We start from the raw sequence: 24,449 nt of genomic DNA, 5'->3' as shown, positions 1-24,449 counted from the left end.
AACACTTCTTGTACCACTCCACCATCGCCTTCAAAACGACTTAAAAAAGGTGTGGCAAGGTGAGAGAAGGAAGGACTTGCGGTGGTGTCTGGTCCACCTTTAAAAACCAAAGAAGGTGAAGCTGGAGTAGGGGATTATACCCTCATTAACTAAGGCTAAAAATCTCCAGAAAGAGAAAATAAGTGAACCATACCTTAGTAGGGAGCCCTAATACTAATGCCAGCACTGCTTCCGAACCACGGTAGACCTCCAAGCAGCTTTTCTCTTAACTAAAAAGAAAAAAATAGGCGGGGAAGGAAGGTAGATAAAAACTGAATCCATACGTGGGACAGGTACAAAAGGACCACCATTCAGGTTACCACAGCTAATAGGGGGAACCTTGTGATAAAAGACAAATGCAAAGTACACTGCATAAGGATGATATTTGGAGAAGAAACAAGTTGGTGGGTGATCTGGGTTGAATGTTGCAAAAGAAAGTGGTAGAAAAAAAGGATGCAGAATCAAAAAAGAGGCAGCGACATTAAAGTGGAGGAAAACAGAGAAATGTATTAAGATTTAAACATTGATTGGGAAGTCAATAACCGAAAAAAAGATTATTCAATTCTCTTAAGGCATTTCATTATTTTTGAAGACCTAAAATGCGGAAGCCTGCATCTTACGAAAAAGAGGGTGTACTAATAGGAAAGTCAGGCACACTCATAACCCAGCATGAGGGCAAAAATAGCAGATTCAATGGTTCTCTTTAGAGACAATCCACTATAGTTAAAGGGAATTTAGGGATAACCGAAAAAAAAAAAAGTCAAAAAAAAAAAACGTAATGGGTACTGTAATCTTTCTCAGAACAAAACTGAACGTCACAGGGTACTGGTTTTAGCACACCCACATCAGTAATATTAATTCTCTGATTGGTTAATGCTCTCCTATATGACAGCTTATTTATGAAACAGCTTTTTACACCAATACACACATTGAATCTACAAACCTATTGCCACATGTGCTTTTCATAATAGGTTTGCAGCACAGTGATAACACTGTCAATATCATTACTAACGATTGCTCGAAATCCTCTGAGCGTGTGTTGATTAGTTAAACTGAAAGATACCTATAAAATAATTATTCAGAATAATTATGAGCTGATAAAACTGTGTCCTCAATGCTATGTCTTAATCCACATTGATCTACTTAATGTAATATAACAATAAAACTTCTACAGTCCCTAGAATCACAGTCCTTGGGTAATCAAAATATCACAGTAAAAGGAAAAGACTTACCATTAAACTAAAGCTTTTGTTTGGATAAAACTGGATACACTGCAAGGAACCGGCCTTTTTCTAAAATGGGAAGAAAGAGAACATAAGTAAAGTACGGTTTCATTCTAAAAATTCATCCAATATTTTAAAGCAGCTAGAAGTGAAATAGAGAATCCACTCAAATTAGGGCACCTTTACTAGGAGCATCGCTAAAAGTTTTATGGCAATATGTTAAGGTGGCTATATTTGATATAATCTGCCTTAACTGTCTATCACATACCTAGGTAGTGTACTTCAGTCTTGCGTGCATTTTGTTTTTCTGCACGTTCTGTCTTCTAAAAGATTTTGCTAACCGCCAAGTCAGGAGAGTTTTCAAGTGATCTCACATTATATAGACTAGAGAGAACCGTTTGCACTGGAGGGAGGATAGACAAAACAAACAGAAAGGTTTTGATCCTCACGTCAAACAGAAAGGTATGTATAGAAACCTTCAGACATTTCTCGCAGGTCAGCAGGGGTGTCAGACTTTGCCAGAGGTTCTCAGTTCTGTGGAAGTCGGTTCAGAGAGAGAAGAAAATTAACAAATGGTTAGTCTGGGAATCTAAAGTCTATAGAGAGATTTGAAAGGCACAGAGAATTTGAGAAGGTCAGTGAATAGAGTAAGTTCAGTGGTTTTGTTATGGCCAGCACAAAAAAGGGGGAGGCAAATTTATTAGAGACATTAGAAAAGGTACAGGGAGAGGAGAGAAGATGAGATCACATACTAGAGAAGGGAAGTGAGTGCAAGCATCTAGGGAGCAGAACAAAATTTAAGGCAGGAAAGAAGAAGGGTAGGATGTCAATTGGAGATACAGGATGGAAATGAAATAAGCTAATGCTCAAAGAAATAACGAAAGGGTACAAGGGAGATCTTGCCAATGCACCAGAAAATGAACTTGTGGCCCCAGATATCTTTGTAGGGCATAGTCAAGTACTAACAGAATACATTAGTTAAGGAAGTTCTAATTGTTGCCCGTGCCATGCAATTCCTTATGGTAGGTGGCGGTACATACATTAAAGTAGATGCCAATTTCGATTTGGGTGCGATTATCAATTGTTCTATTAGTGTTAGCTTGATTTACAGACAAAGAATACTGCATTGAGGCCAGAGGTTAACTTATGCCTAAAATTGCCTTGACAGAGTCGATTGATCTAATATCCCAGTCTACGGCTGTGCTAATTTTACTGAGTTATTTCTAAATCTGAAAAATAACATTTAATATTGATAAAAAGATAACTAAATTCTTTAGTGCACAAAATGAATGAATGTAATTGAAATTAAGCTTCTCAATGAGAAACGTAGTATCATCACTGAAAACTTTGCTCAAGCGGGGCTCACCACAGAGGGAGCATTCGACTAGAATGTCATTCAATTAATGCAACAATCAGGGTGGCACGATTGTGCTGGAGTGTCACTTCCTCTAGTTGTGCCGCTTTTTCAAACTATAACAAAAACACTCTTGATTGCAGCATTAGAAATGTTAAAGTTGAAAAATATTTTATGCTGAAGATAGTAATATGCAGTGTCTGGAATGGTACTTATAAGTTTTCTTTGGAGACTAAAATTAAATATTCCCCCACCTGAGTTATTGTGCACAGATTGTATTGTCTTGTATCTACGGGAAGCAATAATATTTCTGTTCACAGGAGATAGGAGGGAGCATTTTCATCGTTTTTTTAAACGTTTATCATCTTGTTCTTATTTTAAGAAACAATTGTAATCCTATAGAGACATTTGTTATTTTGCATACAGTGCAGAGCTACCAGACTCTTTCTAAATACATGATTGAAGAAAAGGTCGAAGAGGCCCTGAGTGCACATCACTTCAAGAGCAGAAATACCTATCCGGTGATCTCTCTTTTCAGGGAGTTTGTACATATTCCTTAGTCGCATCACAACAGATGTGTATGCATGGCTTTCCTGAATTTCAAAGTCTTTTCCAAGAAGCAGCAAAGACCTTCAAGTGAAAAAAGAACATTCTACGCACACCTCTGTAATCAAAATCTAAGAATTTACTTCAGGAAGTCAACGTTAGAGGTCTGTAGACCAAAAGTCATCGGTTTGGGGGGGGGGGGGGGTCGATGAAGGGCCCTCCATATCACACTGAACCTCTACAGGGCAAAAAAACAGTATAAATTAATAATGGATCATGAATCATATCTCTACAATCAATGCAAGCACAAGTGCTTTGTTCAGATGTGAACCTACTCATCTCCATTAGAAGCAAAAGTCTCAATTTCACCTACTTAGAAAACTAATTTTCTAGTCATATGCTTTCCGTGGCATGGACATTCAACCACCACTGCCTTTGCTTTGTGTGAGAACTGAGAGTCATGCAGCTGCAGTCACCAACGATTTTCTTTTACTGCACGAATTGCTGATTAACATTCAATAAATACCATCCAATAAAAATTAAAAAAAGATATTGTTGTAGTCTGTTAAACTTGTCAGAAAAGATAAAGATTACATAATTAAAGCCATTTTCTATAAATACAGATCACAATGTTTTGAAATAGATGCTACCACATTATCAAAATAAAACGCAAAAGTATCTGTAAACGTTGTTGAACGAGAAGTCACAAGAGAAACTACAAAATATATATTTTTTGGCTAAATAAAAAAAATGTATTACTGTATGGGACAAATTAATCACTAGGAATCCAAATTCTTTCAGTAAGTGCAGAAAATACCAAGACAATATAAACATATGCCTCAATGGAAAATTGGTTAGTCTTTCTAAACGTGTAAAAGAACATAACCTGCGTGGCTCTTCACAAAGGATGCTACATAGGACAAACTCAAGCAACGGCTCCGCTTCATGATGACAATGTATGTTATGCATATGATACACTATATGAAAAAGTTTCTTAATTTGGTAATGTCATTTAAGATGGATAAATAACCTTCCTGCAGATAAATTAACATATGAATATCACAGAGGTGCCGGACTGTTCTGGGAGCTTTTTAACAGCAATAACTATCCGGTGCCTTGAGGTGGAACCATGAATTTTCAGCTGCAACATAATTGGAGTAGTATTAGGTACCAACCAGTGTAGGGGTGTCAGTGGCTGGTACTGTTTTTGCTCCCCCTTGAGATAAGAGGAAAGGAACCAAGCATATTGGTGACAATATCATCACACATCATACTTTTGGATCTTATTAACACATAAGGGGAGGGGGCTGGGCGATGAGAAATATGCAGGAAAATTAAGTAGCCAACAGAGAATTGTGGGTCACCTGGTGATGGCTTTGTCATCTGGAAATTTGACAATGGACAGTCAAGCCCCAATAGAGATTCTACCCTTCCAGCCACAATGATTTCCACAAGAGTGTTATTAAAATGGAGCAAAGCCTCCTTAATGGAGCAGGGTGTCTGCAATATTTCATTCAATATGCTAGCGTTTGCCACTGCTTAAGGCAAAGTCAAATAACAATGTTTTTTGTACTATTGTGGAGAATGAAGAGAACACTTCAGTCGCCACAATGACAGTAGAAGCACTATTTTTGTTTTATGTTTTAAGAAAATCATGACTGGAAGCACTTAATTTCTGATTCTGGATTTGGCTGGGCACTACACTGCACTACAAGAGCTTACACCGCCCCCCCTTACCAACTGAGTTCACCACCAGGCTTACCAACAGCAGTGGATCTGGAAGGGGACTTTCATGTTGAAGCACTTGGGCACCTCATCTGACCTGTAACCTCCCCAGCTGTGCTGTTCTTTTAAATTAGTTTAACAACACTTCACCTGCAAGTTCTGCAGTTCTGTTAAACTTATCTGTTTGATAGAAGTGGCCTCTAAGGCAATAGGTGTCATTGCTCCACAAATAAAATCTCTCCTGGTGCATGAAGACCTAGTCATGCTATTATTTCCCTAACCTTCTGCTCTCTTAACGTATCCATGACAATGGCAGGAGTTCTAGGCACCTCATTTACCACACCTTTTTGGGCCTAATCCCACAATGATGTCATCAACCTACATATGCCACAAGAACAGGTAAGCATCAGATCCTTTCAACTCCATCCACGATGTGAGCTCCCCATCACAGATTCTGATCTGTTTCTGTATACTCTAAACATAGTACACTACCACTGGAGTCTAGCAGCTCCTTCTCCTTCACTGAGAAAATAGGCCCGAGAAATTGGCGTCATCCAACTTATAACTCACAAATAACACACTCCTACCTATCTTAGGTTTTGTTAATCACGCTGAACAACATTTGCAACATTCTGGCTCTACAACATTCTTCTGTTCAAAGGTCCTCCTGTTAGGGGAACCACCCTGTGCTCAGAGCCTCTAACTTATGCTACTGATACATTACATAAGTTTCATCTCAAATGTAATAATGCCACTCGGTAAAACGAGCATGCAACCCTTAAAATTACTTTCTTCCATTATGAGGCTGTGAAGAACTAGTTAAGGCAAACTGACAATTGCAACTATGAGATACAATAACTTCTGCACTACACGTACAAAATGAATAACAAAATAACACATACACCAGTACAAGAACGGTGGCATGAAAGAGTAGGTATGTTCCATCGGTCGAAAACGGATAACCGATTCTGGGGAAACACAATGAAAACATTTCATGCAATGGTTACACTGCATGGATGTTTAATGTTAACGTTTATGTACCAACTACATTCCACTCCTGAACACTTTTACACTTTCGCAGAGCCTTATCTGGACAAACATTTTTATGTGTGAATTGTGGGAAAGTGTAAGCCATACACTTTGGGAAATTTCAGGAGTTATTTAGATGTGCGCTTGGCTATTGTTCTTTTGCTAGGAGTTCAACAAACAGAGGTTCAAACCATCCTATGATGTGTTAAGTCTGGCGTTTAAGGTTTCACAAGTACAGTTTGCACCAAAATTATACTATTTAAAAAAATATATATATATTGGTTATTGCAAGCTCTGTCAGGCTCAGACATTAATTACATTTATTGCTTGCATTGTTTGTTTTCTTTTGTCCTCATTCATCCCCTACTTTAAACCTCCTCTTTATCTTTACACCATCCTCACCTTCTCAATAATAGAAAGGCTCAAGCCAGGGGACACTGTTTTTATTACCATACACCTCCTACTTAAAGAAGGACAAGGCCTCTATCAAACAGGAGATCTTGGAGAGCGGTGCGTACTCATCAGACATCAATAAATACCTCGATAAGCAAGAAAATCATTATGTACTAAAGAGGAACATAGAAAAGAAAAGAGAAAAGGAGGGTTCTCACATAGTTTCCCTCCAGTTTAATAAAGGCGGCCAAAGGGCCGCGCTTGTCCTCCAAGCACTGCATGATTTCAAGTCCAAGTCCAAAGTTCAAAAAACCACATTAAGCCATTCCGAGTGTGCCGGAGGGGAACCAGCCATCCATTTTTTAGAAATTTCCCTTCTAACCAACAGAATTGCATAAAACAGAAATGTTAGTTTTACATTGTTCGTATTACTCCCTACTCCCTCCTCCTGTGGCTGCCCAAATATTATCAAAGGGAGAGATGCTGTAATTTCCCAACCCAATATAACCGACACTGAGTTACATACTTCCTCCCAGAATAAGTGGATACCGGGGCAATCCCAAAACATGTGAATATCCGTTGCTCCTTCACAACCACACTTTAAACATTTGATCACTTCTCCTTTTCTAATTTTGGACAACTTATCCGGCGAGATGTATGCTCTATGTAAAGTATAGAGGTGATTTTCCCTCAGTGAGGCTGGTTTCAGTACTTCATAAAGAATCAACATAGACTTCTTCCACCATCCGCACACTTTTTCACTAGACATAAGATTACCCCAGAGTTCCATAGGCAATATGAATTTCCCGTCTACTATATCAGCAATTTCGTAATACCAAGCAGCTAGCTTCATTGGAGTATAAGAGAGCTCCAGGAGAGAGTCCTTCAACATGTTAACTGCACTCAGGCCACCCTTAACTCCCCATGCCCATTCCTTTATCAGCAAGAACTTCAATCTAGACAGGGATCCACCCGTTATCTCCATCAGCACTTCCCATGAAAGCAAAGATCCATCCTGAGAAAGATCCCTCCCAAGTTTCTACCCCCGCCTTTTTGAGTGGAATTGCTAAAACATCCTTAAAGCAATCTGGAGTACCCGGAGAGTCCCAGATCGGCCCATTATAATAGGTAGCTTTAACTAGTTGTCTCAACTGATACCACCCCTTTGCAAGCCCTTGCAAGACTTTCAACTTAACCGTTTTGAAAAACATAGGGTCACCAAATTTGAAAAGGAAATGTTTTGGGGCCCCTTTAACAGTTGAAACCATAGCCTTGTACATAACACCAATTGCTGAAAAATCTGGACACGAAAATACCATCCTTGAGTTCTTAAATAAAAAAGCCCAAGCATAATATGTCAAATCCGGTAGTGCCAGACCTCCCTTTTCCCTCCTTCTACGAAGTTTCTTCCAAGAAATTCTTGGCACCTTTCATCGCCAAATAAAAACATTTATCACTTGCTGCATTTTATCTAGATACACTTTACGCATTAAAAGAGGGATAGCTGAGAACAAAAAGTTCCACTTAGGCAGAATAAACATTTTAACCATTTAACCAAGTTAACTCTCCCAAGGATAGTCAGTGGGAGGTGTGCCCATTTCTGCAATGTGGCCTTGCACTCTGGTAACAGCTTTCATAAGTTCCTTTCAATTAAATACTTAAGATCATGAGTCACTATAATACCTAAGTATCTTACTTCTTGCTTGCCCAATACCAATCCTACCTCCATATTCCATGACATAGTTTCAGTTTTTCCAACATTAACCCGATACCCAGATATACTTCCAAAGTGTTCAGACAGTTTTAGAACTGTGGGAAAAGCGGTCATTAGATCCTTAGTATATACCAAAAGATCCTCTGCATACATAGATACTTTTTTTCCCACTCTTTACAAAAGGGAGAAATAAGTGTATTCTGCCTAGTCTTTTTAGCAAATGGTTCGATATACAAGTTAAACAGAACCGGAGACAACGGGCAACCCTGTCTAGTACCTCTGGTAATTGCGATAGGCCCTGTAAGATGCCTATTAACCAGAACATTAGCCGAAGGAGCTCTATATATCTGGTCTATAACCCTACAAAACTTGGCCCCTAAGTTAGCCCGCCTTAAAATTGATTTTAAACAATTCCAATTTACCTGATCAAACGCTTTCATTGCATCCATAATGATAATCGCAAGAGGGGACCCAAAGGATGTAGCCAAATCTATCGGCCCAATCAAATCAAATGTCAGCTCATGCAAATATCTTCCTTTATAGAAGCCTTTCTGATCCAGGTGGACCAGATTATTCACTATCTTACTCAGCCTATCCGCTAGTATTTTAGCGAATAATTTATAATCACTATTCAACAGCGATAAAAGCCTGTACGAGGCACATTTTACAGGATTTTTATCTGAATTAAAGTAATAATAGCATCATTCCACGAAGCAGGTATACTACAGTCATTCTCGAGAATTCCCCCAAACAGTTCAGTTAGAGCTGGAATAATCGGGTCCCCCAAGTGCCTTATATAATTCCACTGAAATACCATCCGGACCTGGGTCTTCCCACTCTTACTACTATACAGAACTCTCCTGATTTCTTCTGGTGTTATTGGAGCATTCAGTGCTTCCTGTTCCTGCTGTGAAATAAAAGGAGAGATTTCAGACCCTAACCAATCCTCAACCATATCATCTCCCACCTCCAAATCCTCTGTATACAACTGTGCAAAAAAGTTCTGAAAGGGCGATTCAATAATGTTGTATTCGTTCCCTTCCCCCCTAACTGATCTATTTCAATTTCCTTAATATAGTTCCTAACTTGGTCTGCTTTACACTTTCAAGTTAATAAATTCCCTGCATTTTCCCCATACTCAAAATGAGCCAATTTACTTGCCTCCCATCTTTTTATAATTCTACTTTGTAATACATACCCCAACTGTTGTCTTAAGCCATCCAAACTAGCCCCCAAGGCCTCTATCTCACCGTTTCCCCTTTCTCCATCAACTCCACCTTTTTCTTCAACATTTCTTGTTCTAGGAATTTTATTTCATTTTTAAACAGCTTATGCTTATAATGCGAGATACTCATTATTCTCCCCCTTATAACTGCCTTGAAAGTGTCCCACACAACCGGCAGCGAAGCAGACCCGACATTAACACTAAAAAAGATCTGATGCCTTACGTAATTGCATTACCACATCCTGATCTAATAGTAAAGAACGATCAATGGTCCATCTATTACTAGTTAACTTCTGTGCGAATACAATATCTAATACAGCTGACGTGTGATCAGACAAGTGAAACAGCAAATATGTTACCTCCTCCACAGCCTCCCTCAATCGTATGTCTAGCAAAAAATAATCAATTCGGGAGCCGTGTCTATATTTTTTATTAAAAAATGAAAAATCCCTCCTATTTCCAACTCTCTGCCTCCATATGTCACACAAGACAAATTCTTTCATCATCCTCCTTAAATATTGTTGAGACTTTGGAGTACCTAAAGACCTACAGTTATTGGTCCTATCCAGTTTATTGTCTAACACTACGTTAAAATCACCCATCATGATAACTGGGTCCGGAAATTCAAGAAGCTGGGAGAAAAGCAGTCTAAGAGGTTCTATATCATCACAATTAGGGCCATAGTACCAGACTAAAACAAAATTTCTGCCACTGAATTGTACATTAGCTATAACCCAACGCCCCGCTGAGTCTGATCTTACGTCCAATATTACAATATTTGCTTGTTGCAACCGCGGAAATAAAATAACCACACCTTTGGTATGAGAGTTATGCTTAATGCATTTACACATTTGGGCCCACCTCTGCGTCTTAAATAACTTCATACACTGAACTTTTGCTAAGTGGGTCTCTCGTAAAACCAGAATTTGTGCTGGCGAATCTTGCAAATACTGCAATATTCTGTCTCTTCTTCCTCTAGTTCTCAAACCATTGACATTCCAAGACATAATTTACAATTGTATTTCCCTTGTCCCCTGACCTTTACCCTTACTAGCTATCTCTCAAATACCGTACAAAAAGTAACTGGGGTGAACAAGGCTCTCTTTTCCCCCTTCACCCAAATCCCCCGATCCAACTTCCTCCCACCCCCCATCCCTCCCATGGAGAACCCACCCAATATAGAGACCGATATTGGTCCCATTTTTAGAGCGCCCCTATGTTCCTGGGTGAACTTAAATTAACACAAAGAAACACACATCTAGTGTACGGTCTGCCCGCTCCCAATAACTGCCAATAGTTCATTTGCTTCATGTATATCCCTAATGTTATGCATTTTATTATTATAAATAACTCGGAGAACCGCTGGGAATTTCAACTGGGCCACAGCCCCCAAAACTCTTAAAATCCTGTAGGCCCTTCCCCAGCTCCCACTGCCTGTCTATAATGTATCTAGACAGGTCAGATCTAATCTCAAATGTAACATCATTTACTCTCAGTATTTTTTGTTTTAACACTCTATACAGGATCTTCTCCTTCAACTCGTAAGTTAGAAAATTTATCAATGTTCTTCGAGGTTTACTACTGTTCATTTGTCTCTTGAAAGGGTCCAGATGAACCCATAATGTCCTTCCCAATCTCTTCATTACTCTGCTCAAGCCCAACTGCAGATTTAATGAGGGAGACCACATAGGATTTTAAATCACTCCCTTCCGCACCTTCCGGTACTTTCAAAAGTCTCAAGTTATTCCTTTGTGAAAATGTTTCCAATTGTTCTAGCTTGTTTTGTAGCACCTGTTCTTTCCCTTTCAAAACCTGAATCTCTTCTCTATGTTGACTCAATTCTTCCTTCATGCCACCCATAACATCTTCAAGAGCCTGAGTTCTCACCGTCAAATCATCAATCTTTCTAATACCTCGCAAGCTTCCCTTATCTCCCCTTGATTTATTTCCGAGTTTGCAAAACCTTTCTTTACATCTTCTGAAATAGAGAGAATCACTGCCTCAAGCGAAGAGCATTGAGACAAAGTAGGAGCATCGGAGGGCAAAGGGGGCATCACTTCTAACGGTATTGGGGGATATTGGGTCCAAGAGACCGGCGAAATTGAACTTAATGCTTGTGGAGAGCAAGGCTGTTTCCTGCCAGTCTGCACGGGAGGATGTATTTTCCAACATATCGCCCTCCTGATAACATCCATTAGCTTGAGGGGATAAAGGCACCTTATTTTCAACAGTTCTCACATCACAAAAAGAAACAGTAGGTTGTAGGTCCAAGGCCTCCATCGCTGCTCTGGTCTTGGCCTGTCCAGGCACAAACTTAACCACCTGAGGCCTGACCCTAAAATAGGACCTCAGGGAAGGTGTAAGCTTATTTCTCCCTTTAAGCTTATTTCCCTCTTCCTTCCTTGAGGTATTCTTTCTTCCCTCCAGTATATATATATTTTTTCCGTATTTCCCCCCTTCCTAAACACCCCTTGTCCTCAGCATCAGAATGTACTTTATTAAATAAAATACTGGCTAAAACCTCCTGTACTCGAAGATCCAGAGGGGGAAGTGCCACAGTCCCCCCCAACTCTGTCTTACCACTCCTCCAACTGCTCCGACCTCTATCTCACCTGCCGCTCTGAAGACGCTCCGAACCGGAGCCCCTGACTTCTCCTTCTTCACCTCCGGCAGGCTCACTGGTGCTGGCGCTGCTGCTATTCCCCCTGGAGGGGAATACGCACTAATCCTCTGCGTGTCCGGTGCAGATCCAGTGCAGCGTGCCACCTGTGTAAAGCCCCGACTGCCTTCCTCCTCTCTTCTGTGTACCGCGGGCCAAACATCTGCGGAGTAATCCGCGAGGTAATTGTGCCTCCCGGCAGCACCGTCTCTTCGCAGTCACCCAGGAACCAGAAGGTGACCAAGCGCGACGCAGCCCGCCATGTTCCCCCCCGAGAAGTTGCTTGCATTGTAAGTTGTTCTTGATCTTTGTTACGACATTGTTCTTTTTAGATTACCATGTATTTATTGTTGGTTTTCTTTCAAATTTAAAGGCAAGACAGATAATACTTCTTATGTAGACTGCAACATGCACACATCTGCCAGATGCATAATTCCCTATAAAGTCTAGTCCAACATAGTGTGAATTGTGCGGCACTCTCGGTTACTTTGTAGAGGTCACCTGTAAGGTGTGTGTCGTTTGGGGAAGTAGGGAGCGTGGTGGCCTTGTTAAAGATGCTGTCTATATATGAAACTTCTTCATAGTTAAACTCCTCATACGTAAGCCCATTTCTTGGCACATTCTCTTACCTTTGGAATAATGTAAAACAGCCTTTGTGCCAACATGTCCCACTGCGCCCAAATAATTTCTTCTGCCACCCTGTCTTTAGAAGGAGGAGTCAAGTTTGCAAGTACCTAAAATAAAGGAAAAGTGTTTTCACTAAAACAACACTAAAGAACATCCAATTTGATTAATTTATGCTTTAGAAACAAGAACGTGTAACTTTAGAAGAATCAAAGAGGTATTTAAAATCCTATAGCTCATATCTGTATTGCGGTACACGCAACCAATAAAACACTTAAGACATGGTGATGCTCTATAGTAAGAGCTAATAGTCTATTTTAAACAGTGTGAGTGAACTGTATTGTACCAGTCACAATTTTAATTCTTTAGCAGTGCCCTACATATGGAGAATAAAAGTAGCACATATAAATAAAGAATGAGTAACAGTAAATAGTGGCTCCTACCTCTGTGATAGCCGGATTGTAACACAGAGATGACTTCTAACCAGACTCAAATGTAAAGACTTGGCACATGCAAAGCTCAACTGTAGTGTGGTTCCTGCCTCCATGCATACCATTTGCTCTATTCTTGGACTGAAATGAGAGGAGAGAGCACAGAGAGCGCACCAGTGGGTGGGTTGTCTGAAGGAAAGGGGACTAACGGCTAACTATAAAAGAGCCTGTGCACTTAGTGTTAGGTCCAGTTTACACTCCTTCGAGACTAGAGGGAGCATACCAAGCAGGCTCACTAGACCAGGAGGTGGACAATGAGCACAACTTACAGTCCATGAAAACTATTAGCTCTCATAGAAACAAAATTTAACAGGCGAAAATTACATCAAGGAGGAAGAACTAAGTCATCCACCCTAGCAGCAAGCAGCAAAAAAGTCTGGCAAAGTAATTAGGTCTACAGCAGCATTTCCCAAACTGTAGGTTGCAACCCACACATGGGTTGCAAACCAAATTTTGGTGCGTCAGAAAAGCCCAAGCAATAAATCTTTGAATAGAATTTAATTCTATGTTTATTTAATCATTTTTGCCAGTACATCAAAGACAGAGGTCAAGTGGCCTGCTATGCCTTCCGACAAATTGCTGCTTATTCTTTTAACACGGAGATTTGTGTGTACTCTTTTTTTTTTTTTTTTATGACTACAAAGTGGGAGGCGTTTTTAAAGTGAATTCGGTGACAATATTGCTGCAATACAAGGAGTGCGAAAGGAAGGAAAGGCTGTTTTTCTGAAAGGCACAAAAAAATGTAAATACTTGCAAATTAACTGTACATATTCAGCAGTTATTAAAGCAAAAATGAAGCACCCTGTTTTTGTAATTCCAAAGTGTACTGGAAACAGAGATTTTAATAGAATCAAAACAAATCAAGACACTTTACTTGGTGATGCACGATTGATAAATATTTACAGAAACCCAATTTCACACATTATAATTGGTGTGCTATCTAATTTTACCAGTAAAATTGTATGTTTGTGCACATTTAGTAACTATTTCAACGAAAAATATGCTTATGTAAATGACAATGCACTACCACATGTTTTATTTACATTAAAAAAATTGCCCGTGTCATGTGCATGATTGTTAGGTGGGTCGCAAACACTTGTTCTAAAAATTAGGTCGCGGTTCTCAAACGCTTGTAAAGCACTGGTCAAGAATAAAAAAACATGATCCTGGAAATCATGAGGGATTTGGGAATTTCACTGCACACTTTAGCTTCACCCTCTACTAAAAAGAAAGGAGCGTTGCCCCAGGGCCAGAGGAGGAAGCCTCTGGCTTGAAGAAAGAATCTTTCATTAAGACATGTGGAGCGTCCAAGAATAAAACACCTCAAGACTTTTGCCACCATAGCAAACTCAAAAAAGAGGAACAAAATAATGCGGAGACTTGTAGAATGGAACTCAAATGGCTCTTATTGGTCACAGCCACCCCCGTACTGCAGAGGATCCATAAGGAGGTGCACTGAAGAGCTCTCTAGCCATCCACAATGTCTGATGCAGCAAGCTGGGTAAAAGTAGAAAATAGAAACAGACTTCCCTGGCAAAGCCAGAATTCTAGAATCCTCGAGACACTAAATGACAAGGGGGAACAGGAAACCCTCCAGATTCCAAGGACTTCCTGCAGTATATCCACCTGTGTGAAATACAGGTAGCTCTAAAGTAGAATGCTCTCTGTGATCCTAAACCCTGAGGAAATATTGAAGAATAAAATCCCAGTTATTCCAGAAGCTTAACCAGGAGCTAAGAAATGGTGAGCCTGTCAAGTAAGGTCCAGTCTCAGTGAGATACCCAAAGTGCCCTGGCGTGCCAAAACATGGATCAAGAGCTCCTTATGCATTAGGTACACAAAGTACACTACAATGAGTCCAACAAAGGTTTATATGTCTGCAGCTTCCACTGTACATGTTTGGAAGAGATGTGGTATCACATTTCAGCTACATTGTCGCCCATGAGGGGAAAAACAATTTGCATATGGTTACTCCATGTCAGTACTGTCGGTTCAGACAAAATTAAATGTTGCACTGCACACCCCTTCTTTACTGCTTGGTACTGGAGCATCGGATCAGGCTGAGGGTTAGGGTCTCAGGGCACTTGATGCTCCTTTTAGATTGATCCAATGTCCCCTACAGTGTGCACCATCTAGGACTCTTGACGATACATAGATGGTTGTGGTAGAAGGGCAATGACACTGGAGTTCCTCACTGTTCATAGTTAACTGCATGGTTGGGACATTAAAAAGAATTATGTCACAGAAGATAGCTAGTGTTTGACAAATGCCTCCCAAGCCAGGCTGGCACTTGCCATGCAGACGCAGAGACGGGCCAAGAGTACCAACATGGAGGAGGGTCTTTAAGGTTCTTTGCGTCACATGGAATTCATATAGGAGGTGATTGCATGATTCACATTTTTTCTTACTTTCTGCCGACATGTCTGGTGCTATGCTGAAGCTGATTTGTCTGTTTTCCTCTGGTCTATTTTGATTTATCTAATCAGTCCTACACTATTTATAGTATAGCTGAATAGTTCTGTCCTTGCTCCAGGTTTTTAATCTGCTATACTTCTATTCTTCCTGGAGGTTTTTCATGCCTTTGGCTTTCTCCTCTGCCTTTTGATACATTCCTGGAGATCTCATAGACAATGTTCTTGCATTACTGGACTGGCATAAGGTGTACTGGAAAGGCCCAACCTCTTCTCAGAACTTGGAACAAGGTAGACAAAGAGCAACCATGGCACACATCGTTTGAAAAGAAAGACATAATAGAATGTATCCAGTGTAAAAACTGGTGATTCAAGTTATTCCATGACTGCCATTTGACACTTCACTGTACAAGTAGCTGAACTAAAACAAGCCAGTTTTTGTCGTCTCCAGTTCCCTAGAGTTTGCCTCTAATGAGGCTGAGCACATGTGGCCAATTTTTCATCTATATTCTCATTCGAGCAAATCTTGAAAGCTCAGATAAACAAAGTAAATTTACATTTCACTAACTTGTTTGCTATTCCAATTAATTACAGAGTGTTGGAGTACCTCTGCAAGAAACACCTTTCCTTACTAAGTCCACCAAGCCTCTGGATTCAGTTACATTTACAAAGATGGCTGTGCATTTACACTCATACTAATTTTTCTTCCCTTTTATTTCTCAAGTACGTTATATATACCACTAACATTTCCTGTCATTCATTGTATTTTGTGCAATTCATGAAATAGGTTTTACTTTTCTATCATATTCAGAAAAATTTCTTTTGGAGTCTAGGGTGTGAAACCCCCTAAGAGCAATGTATGATCCAGAAGTTATATCACTAGAAATGCCACAGATGAAAGAAACAGGGTGGCACTTGCAACAAAGAGCATTCAGTGCAGTATTGGAGTGAAACAAGTAAGTCCTATAAGCATTTCAGAGGTACTTGAATGACCATCAGCTTAGGCTGTTACACAACTGTGAACTGATATCACAGGCAGAGCTGGCATAGGAAGCTCTGAAGGGCAATGCAATGCACAGAGACCTCCCCAAGGTGACATTATAGTGCAAAGCACTTGAAAGGAATGTTGATAAAGCCTGGGCCCACACCTAGTAATTGAAACTGTGTGGCACAGGAGGTCTCATGAAACCATGAATGCAGTGTTGTTGATAGCACTCACCCAAAGAAAGGTGGCCACAAGAAGGTAAAAAGAAACACTCAAGTCAGCGTCTCAGAGGAGGATCAAGAGCTTGACAAAGAAAGCCACAGAGAGGCTGCATGAAGCAGGTGGTGGGACAGACACTACCACAAGTAACAAAGGGGAGTATGAAAGACGGAAAATATCTTTCATGCAACCACAGAAAGTGTAAACTATTGTATGTGGTATTAATAAAACAGAAGAAGACAACTGCCTGTTTTGTTATGTAATGAAAGAACCAAGAGTTAATAATGAGTAATCAATGATTGGGCAATCTAGAACTGCTACCCAACATAGATACATTAGAAGAAATAGCCTGAGAGGGCCCGATTCATGTAGCTTTTCTTCCATGTGCAGGTGTGACTTACTCCTGGAAAATGATACGTAAAACAGTAGTAAGTCACAGCTATTCAAGAACATTCTTCTTAACATAATTGTTTTTTCTAGAAACAAATACTACACAGGATTAGGTTAAAGCAGTAGGGTTAGTGACAATAACGTTTGTTTCCATCTTTCAAGAAACCAACAGCAAGCTCTTTTTTAAGACATAAGATATACCACACTGAGGGATTAAATGAGTCATAGTATTTCATGAAGATAGACTCATTGACGAGGAAGTACATCTGGATGGACTTAAGTAGGGTAAAGTGTCCTGCACAAAAAACACCATGGACAAATACCATTTGTCAGCATTCTTGGGAAAGGCAGAGGTTAGGAGTACATTGTTTTGAAAAAATACTGGAGTAACAAACACAAACTGCTTTTATGCCCATTTTGACAGTGTTACTGCGGGCTACAATTCAACGCTGGAACAGTCTGCATTCAATTCCCATCACGGGCTAATGCTAAAACCAGTACAAATTAAATTTGCACCCTTTTACCACTAAGGACAGAGTGAACAATCTTATATGTGTCCTAAAAACTCCTTCAATTTTTCTATGGGGAGTAATGCACTGTGCAATCCATCAAAACGGTGTGCAACGGGCAAATTCCAAAACATTTTTGGTAACCATACACCATTATACGGTTTAACTCTTTTGCGGATCTTTGATAATTTCGTCATGCTACTTGCAATAACAGGCTTTAAGGTGATCCTAGAGAAGATTGCTATGTCATAATGTGGCAAATACAAACATTTACTTTTTGATGAGAAATGTTGGGCACTTGATTAGGAGAAACGCTGAACTTCTGGATGGGATACTGCTATTCCCAGACAAGACAGTCTTGTAGAATAGGAAAGGCATTTTAAAATACTAAAAAGATTACAGACCAGATACTTACCACCTTCCATCCTTCTTTGATGGCAACGCTCATATGACACAGTTCGATATCTTAAGTAAAATGAAAAAATAATAATTCACTTTACTGAATTAATAAATAGATGGACATTGGATTTTAGCAACGATTCAGCAAAATACAATTTGAAGTACGCTGGGATTTTTTTACGTTTAAAAGCTTTATTAAATAATAACCACATTATGCACCACTTCAGAAAGAATAAATAACATAAAAATTAAAATAAACCACTAACCCGGAGGTTTAGTGCATCAATACACAGAAGCTCTAAATATGCAAAGAAGCCAAACACTAATATACCAATTATGAAAGCATCAAGTATTAAGTAAAACTAAAAAACTAAAGACTTAACTTTTGCAGTGAGGAAATGGGGTGGCAAGTGGGATGTGTGTGTGTGGGGGGAGGGGGGGAATGGGGTAATAAAAATCAAAATAATAATACTGACAATCAATTAAATTATTACTGGTGAGCAACTTAAGCAACACATTTAAAGTGATATTATTGCAGACCAAATGGTTAAGTGACTGCATATATGTACTTTCAATATTAATAAACGTAATATATGAGAATCCACTCATTGAAATAAGTCTGATGTTTTTCAATAATATGCACTGGCCCACATTGCTTTTACTGATATTATTAAGATAAACAATACCCCCAACAGATCCCACTGTAAGAGTATAGATAAAGAACTAGCACATGCATTAGCCAATCTATGATTTTAAACGAAACACAAACACAAAGCCTTAGAAGAAATATCTGAGGATCATTTTCAGTTAGGAGTTTCTTGATTGAAGGCTGTAACAAACAAATAGGTCTAATAAACCAATGTTACAGAAATTCTTCGACAGGACGTAAGCAAACTGCCCAAAAAAAGAGCTTTCTTAAACCAAACAAATAGTAACTTGAAAAATTAAATTAATTAGCTTCCTTACTTTATGCCAAAAAGTGTTAGGACACAAAAACATCACTTGTATTAAGTCACTGTTGGTACAATCATCCAACCAGCATTTAATACCAGTGTTATCACAAACTTTGTTTGTAAGCCCTAGTTGAATTTCCAATCTATTATAAACTAAAAATAGCATTATTAGCAATTTGTGAAGGATTTGTCTAGGATCATGGAATTGTCACCCCAATACCATGCTGGTATTGGTGCTGGTATTGGGGGGACAATTCCATGCATCCCCGGGTCTCTAGCACAGAACCCGGGTACTGCCAAACTGGCTTTCCGGGGTCTCCACTGCAGCTGCTGCTGCTGCCAACCCCTCAGACAGGTTTCTGCCCCCCCCCCCCCCAGCCTGGGCAGCCCGGTCCCAAGAAGGCAGAACAAAGGATTTCCTCTGAGAGAGGGTGTTACACCCTCTCTCTTTAGAAATAGGTGTGAAGGGCTGGGGAGGAGTAGCCTCCCCCAGCCTCTGGAAATGCTTTGATGGGCACAGATGGTGCCCATCTCTGCATAAGCCAGTCTACACCGGTTCAGGGATCCCCCAGCCATGCTCTGGCGCGAAACTGGACAAAGGAAAGGGGAGTGACCACTCCCCTGACCAGCACTTCCCAGAGGAGGTGCCCAGAGCTCCTCCAGTGTGTCCCAGACCTCTGCCATCTTGGATTCAGAGGTGTTGGGGCACAATGGGCAGCTCTGAGTGGCCAGTGCCAGCAGGTGACGTCAGAGACCCCTCCTGATAGGTGCTTATCTCTTTCAGTAACCAAGCCCCTTTCTCAGTAGCCAAACCTCCTTTTTTGGCTATTTAGGGTCTCTCCTCTGGGCTATTCCTCAGAAAACGAATGCAAGAGCTCACCAGAGTTCCTCTGCACTTCCCTCTTCGACTTCTGCCAAGGATCGACCGTTGACTGCTCCAGGACACCTGCAAAAGCGCAACAAAGTAGCAAGACAACTACCAGCAACATTGTAGCACCTCATCCTGATGGCTTTCTTGACTGTTTCCTGGTGGTGCATGCTCTGAGGGCTGTCTGCCTTCACCCTGCACTGGAAGCCAAGAAGAAATCTCCTGTGGGTCGACAGAATCTTCCCCATGCCACACAGGCACCCAACTACTGCATCACTGGTCCTCTGGGTCCCCTCTCATCCTGACGAGCATGGTCCCTGGAATACAGGAGCTGGGTCCAAGTGTCTCCCACAGTCCAGTGGCCCTTCTGTCCAAATTTGGTGGAGATAAATCATTGCCTCCCCACGCTAGACAGCAAACCTGTGTACTGCGTGATTTGCAGCTGCTCTTGCTTCTGTGCACTTTTCCAGGTCTTCCTTTGTGCACAGCCTAGCCTGGGTCCCCAGCACTCCGTCCTGCACTGCCCAACTCACTGAGTTGGACTCCGAAGTCGGGGGACCCTCCTTTGTGACTCTGAGTCGACCGCTGTCCTCAGACCTTCTAAGTGCCTGTTCTGATACTTCTGCGGGTGCTGCCTGCTTCTGCGGGAGCTCTGAGTTGTTGAGCGCCCTCTCTGTCTCCTCCTCCAAGGGGTGACATCCTGGTCCTTCCTGGTCCCCAGCAGCACCCAAAATCCTCAACTGCGACTCAAGCAGCTACCAAGGCTTGTTTGTGGTATTTCTGCGTGGAAACACTTCTGCATCCTCCAGCACGCCGTGGGACATCTTCTGAGCAAAGGAGAAGTTCATGGCACCTTCCGTTGTTGCAGAATCTTTGGCTTCTTCCACCCGGAGGCAGCCCTTTTGCACCTTCATCCGGGGTTTAGTGGGCTCCTGCCCCCCTGGACACTTGCATGACTCTTGGACTTGGTCCCCTTCTTTTACAGGTCCTGAGGTCCAGGAATCCGTCTTCAGTGCTTTGGTAGCAGTTGTGGTTCTTGCAGAATCCCCTATCACGACTATACTGTCTTTCTGGGGTAGTAGGGTAACTTTACTCCTACTTTTCAGGGTCTTGGGGTGGGGTATTTTGGACACCCTTACTGTTTTCTCACAGTCCCAGCGACCTTATACAACCTACCATAGGCCTGGGGTCCATTCGTGATTCGCATTCCACTTTTGGAGTATATGGTTTGTGCTGCCCCTAGGCCTATGTCTATCTATTGCATCCTATTGTGATTGTACATTGTTTGCACTACTTTTCTTACTGTTACTTACCTGTTTTGGGTTTGTGTACATATAATTTGTATTTATTACTTACCTCCTAAGTGAGGTTATCCTCTGGGATACTTTTGGCATATTTTCACTAAATTAAAGTACCTTTATTTTTAGTAACTCTGAGTATTGTGTTTTCTTATGATATTGTGCTATATGATATAAGTGGTATAGGAGGAGCTATGGATGTCTCCTAGTTCAGCCTAAGCTGCTTTGCCATAGCTACCTCTAACAGCCTAAGCTGCTAGAAACACCTCTATTCCACTAATAAGGGATAACTGGACCTGGCACAAGGTGTAAGTACCACAAGGTACCCACTATAAGCCAGGCCAGCCTCCTACATTGGTGGTGCAGCAGTGGGATAAGTACTTGTAACTGTTTTACCACTTTGTCATTTGGTACTTTTCATAAGAAAATCTTATACCAAATAGTTCAGTATATGTACATTGAACCAAAACAGTTTACTTTTCTGCTCTAAAACTTTCTACTAAGTTTCTGAAAAGTTCTGAAAACTTTTTAAAGTTTTCTAAAAGTTTGAAAAGTGTTTTGTCTGTGCTTTCTAAAGTTCTAAAACTTTTTCTCTCTCTGTCTTAAACCTTTTCTATCATGTCTTCAGTAGAGCTCACTCCCAAAGTTGTTCAGGCAACCTCTGAGAGTTTAAACTACAAATGTTTGAGGGGTCTCTGCTTAGAAAGAGGTTTAAGCATTGGTAAGAATCCAACAAAAGAGTTTCTCTTTAACCTGTTCCTACAGAGTGACCAGAACCAGTCTGGCCCATCTCAGGAGAGAGAGGAAAAAGGGGAAGCTTCCCAGTCAGACTCAGAGGAGTTCCCTGAAGATGGTGGGGAGGGTTCTTACAAAGTCCTGCCCTCTAGCAGGCCCCCTAGTGACACTGGTAGTGGGAGAGGTTCACACATTAGTAGAGCATCTTTCACTCCTAAAGGCCAGGTTACTAGGATCCAGCCAGTTAGGGACAGGTGTCTCTCTGCAAATTCCCAAATCTCCTCTGTATCCAAGCATTCCCAAGCCTCCCACCCTGAGGATAACTTAATGGAAAGGGAACTCAGAAAGCTGAGGCTGGAAGAGACCAGACTGAAGCTTAAACAGCAGCAGCTGGCCTTAGACAGGGAATCCCTAGATATAGAGAGGGAAAGACAGAGAATGGGGTTAGGTCCCCATGGTGGCAGCAGCAGTGTTTCAGATAGTAATCCTGTTAGAGAGCAAGATTTCAGAAACCTACATAAGATAGTCCCCCTTTACAAAGAGGGGGATGACATTAATAAGTGGTTTGCTGCACTTGAGAGGGCCTATATGGTACAGTTGGTCCCTTAATGGCAGTGGGCTGCTATCTTGTGGCTATCTTTCACTGGAAAGGGTAGGGATAGGCTACTTACTGTCAGAGAAAGTGATGCCAATAATTACAAAGTTTTGAAGGATGCACTCTTGGATGGATTTGGCTTAACCACTGAACAATACAGGATTACGTTCAGAGACACCAGAAAAGAGTCCTCTCAAGACTGGACAGATTTTGTTGACTGTTCAGTGAAGGCCTTGGAGGGTCGGTTACATGGCAGTAAAGTATCGGACTATGAAAGTCTGCATCATCTGATCCTGAGAGAGCATATTCTTAACAATTGTGTGTCTGAATTGTTGCACCAGTACTTGGTAGACTCCGATCTGACCTCTCCCCAAGAATTGGGAAAGAAGGCAGACAAATGGGTCAGAACAAGAGTGAACAGAAAAGTACATACAAGGGGTGACAAGGATGGCAAGAAAAAGGATGGTAAGTCTTCTGACAAGGGTGGGGACAAAAGTAAACATTCTGAGTCTTCATCAGGCCCACAAAAATCCTCCGGGGGTGGTGGGTCCAAATCCTCTTCTAACAATCAGAAAAAGCCTTGGTGTTATTTATGTAAAGAAAAAAGGCCACTGGGCAAGTGATTACACTTGTCCAAAGAAAAACACTAAACCTCCCACCACCACAACCCCAAATGCAACCTCTAGTGCCCCTAGTAATAGCAGTGGTGGTGGGAAATGTACTACAAATAGCCAATCCAAGGGTGTAGCTGGGCTCACTATTGGTAATGTAGTTGGGGTTGGTCTTGTAAGGGAGACCACAGAGGCTGTTTTAGTCTCTGATGGTGGTATTGACTTTGCCACCATGGTTGCTTGTCCCCTTAATATGGCTAAGTACAAGCAACTAACCCTAATCAATGGCGTTGAGGTTGAGGCCTACAGGGACACAGAAGCCAGTGTAACTATGGTGACAGAAAAACGGGTCCACCCTGATCAACACCTACATGGTCAGCAGTACCAAGTGACTGATGCTCATAACAACATTCGTAGCCACCCCATGGCTGTTGTGAATCTCAACTGGCGGGGGGAGGGGTTTACTGGTCCAAAGAAAGTTGTGGTAGCCACTGAATTACCTGTAGATTGCTTACTGGGCAATGATTTGGAAACATCAGCTTGGGCAGAAGTGGAGTTGGAGGCTCATGCAGCAATGCTGGGCATTCCTGGGCATATTTTTGCTTTGACAAGGGCTCAGGCCAAAAAGCATAAAGGACAGGGAAACTTGGATCCTGGAACAATGGACCAAGTGCTCCCAAAAACTAGGGGTAGAAAGGGTAAATCCCTGCCCACTATCCCTCCCTCTACAGATGATTCCCCTTTTGAGGAAGAGGAATCCTCTCCCTGTCCAGAACCTACACCAGAGGAGCTGGCAGCAGACACTGCTGAGCTTTTGGGTGCAGGGGGGCCTGCTAGGGAAGAGCTGAGTGTGACACATCAGACCTGTCCCCCACTAGAGTGTTTGAGGCAGAAAGCTGTCAAACAGCAGAATGGGGATGTCAGTGATAGCCATAGGGTGTATTGGGAAGATAACCTCTTGTATACAGGGTCAAGGGACCCTAAACCTGGAGCTGGCAGGAGACTGGTCATTCCCTTGCAGTACAGAGAGTTTCTTCTTACCCTTGCACATTACATTCCTTTGCTGGGCATTTGGGCCAGACGAAAACTTGGCAAAGACTTGTCCCCTTGTTTAACTGGCCTCATATGTCAGCGGACACTAAAGAGTTTTGTTGCTTTTGTGTGACCTGCCAAGCCAGTGGCAAGACTGGTGGCACTCCAAAGGCCCCCCTAATTCCACTTCCAGTGGTTGGGGTGCCCTTTAAAAGGGTAGGAGTTTAAATAGTTGCCCCCCTTGAACCTCCAACAGCTTCAGGCAACAGATTCATCCTTGTGGTAGTGGACCATGCCACTAGATATCCTGAAGCCATCCCCTTAAGGACCACGACAGCTCCTGCAGTGGCAAAGGCCCTCCTGGGAATCTTTTCCAGAGTGGGGTTTCCTAAGGAAGTGGTGTCAGACAGAGGTAGTAACTT

The 24,449-nt window shown here is 41.5% G+C and overlaps 1 protein-coding gene across 1 annotated transcript in view; it reads right to left on the bottom strand.

Moving 5' to 3' along the window:
• Positions 1–24,449, bottom strand: part of GSAP (gamma-secretase activating protein) — a 646,974-nt gene that overhangs the window by 439,732 nt on the left and 182,793 nt on the right. Inside the window, exons 8-10 of the mRNA XM_069229679.1 lie at positions 17,952–18,001; positions 12,537–12,641; positions 1,272–1,331 (exon numbers count right to left, since the gene is read on the bottom strand). Of these exons, the coding sequence (XP_069085780.1) occupies positions 1,272–1,331; positions 12,537–12,641; positions 17,952–18,001 (215 nt within the window). The remainder of the gene's footprint in view (positions 1–1,271; positions 1,332–12,536; positions 12,642–17,951; positions 18,002–24,449) is intronic.

Source organism: Pleurodeles waltl, chromosome 4_1 (genome assembly GCF_031143425.1).
Source record: "Pleurodeles waltl isolate 20211129_DDA chromosome 4_1, aPleWal1.hap1.20221129, whole genome shotgun sequence".
In the NCBI taxonomy this organism is placed as follows: Eukaryota; Metazoa; Chordata; class Amphibia; order Caudata; family Salamandridae; genus Pleurodeles; species Pleurodeles waltl.
The sequence above is the reverse complement of the archived record's forward strand: the minus strand, read 5'-3'. Positions and strand labels throughout refer to the sequence as shown.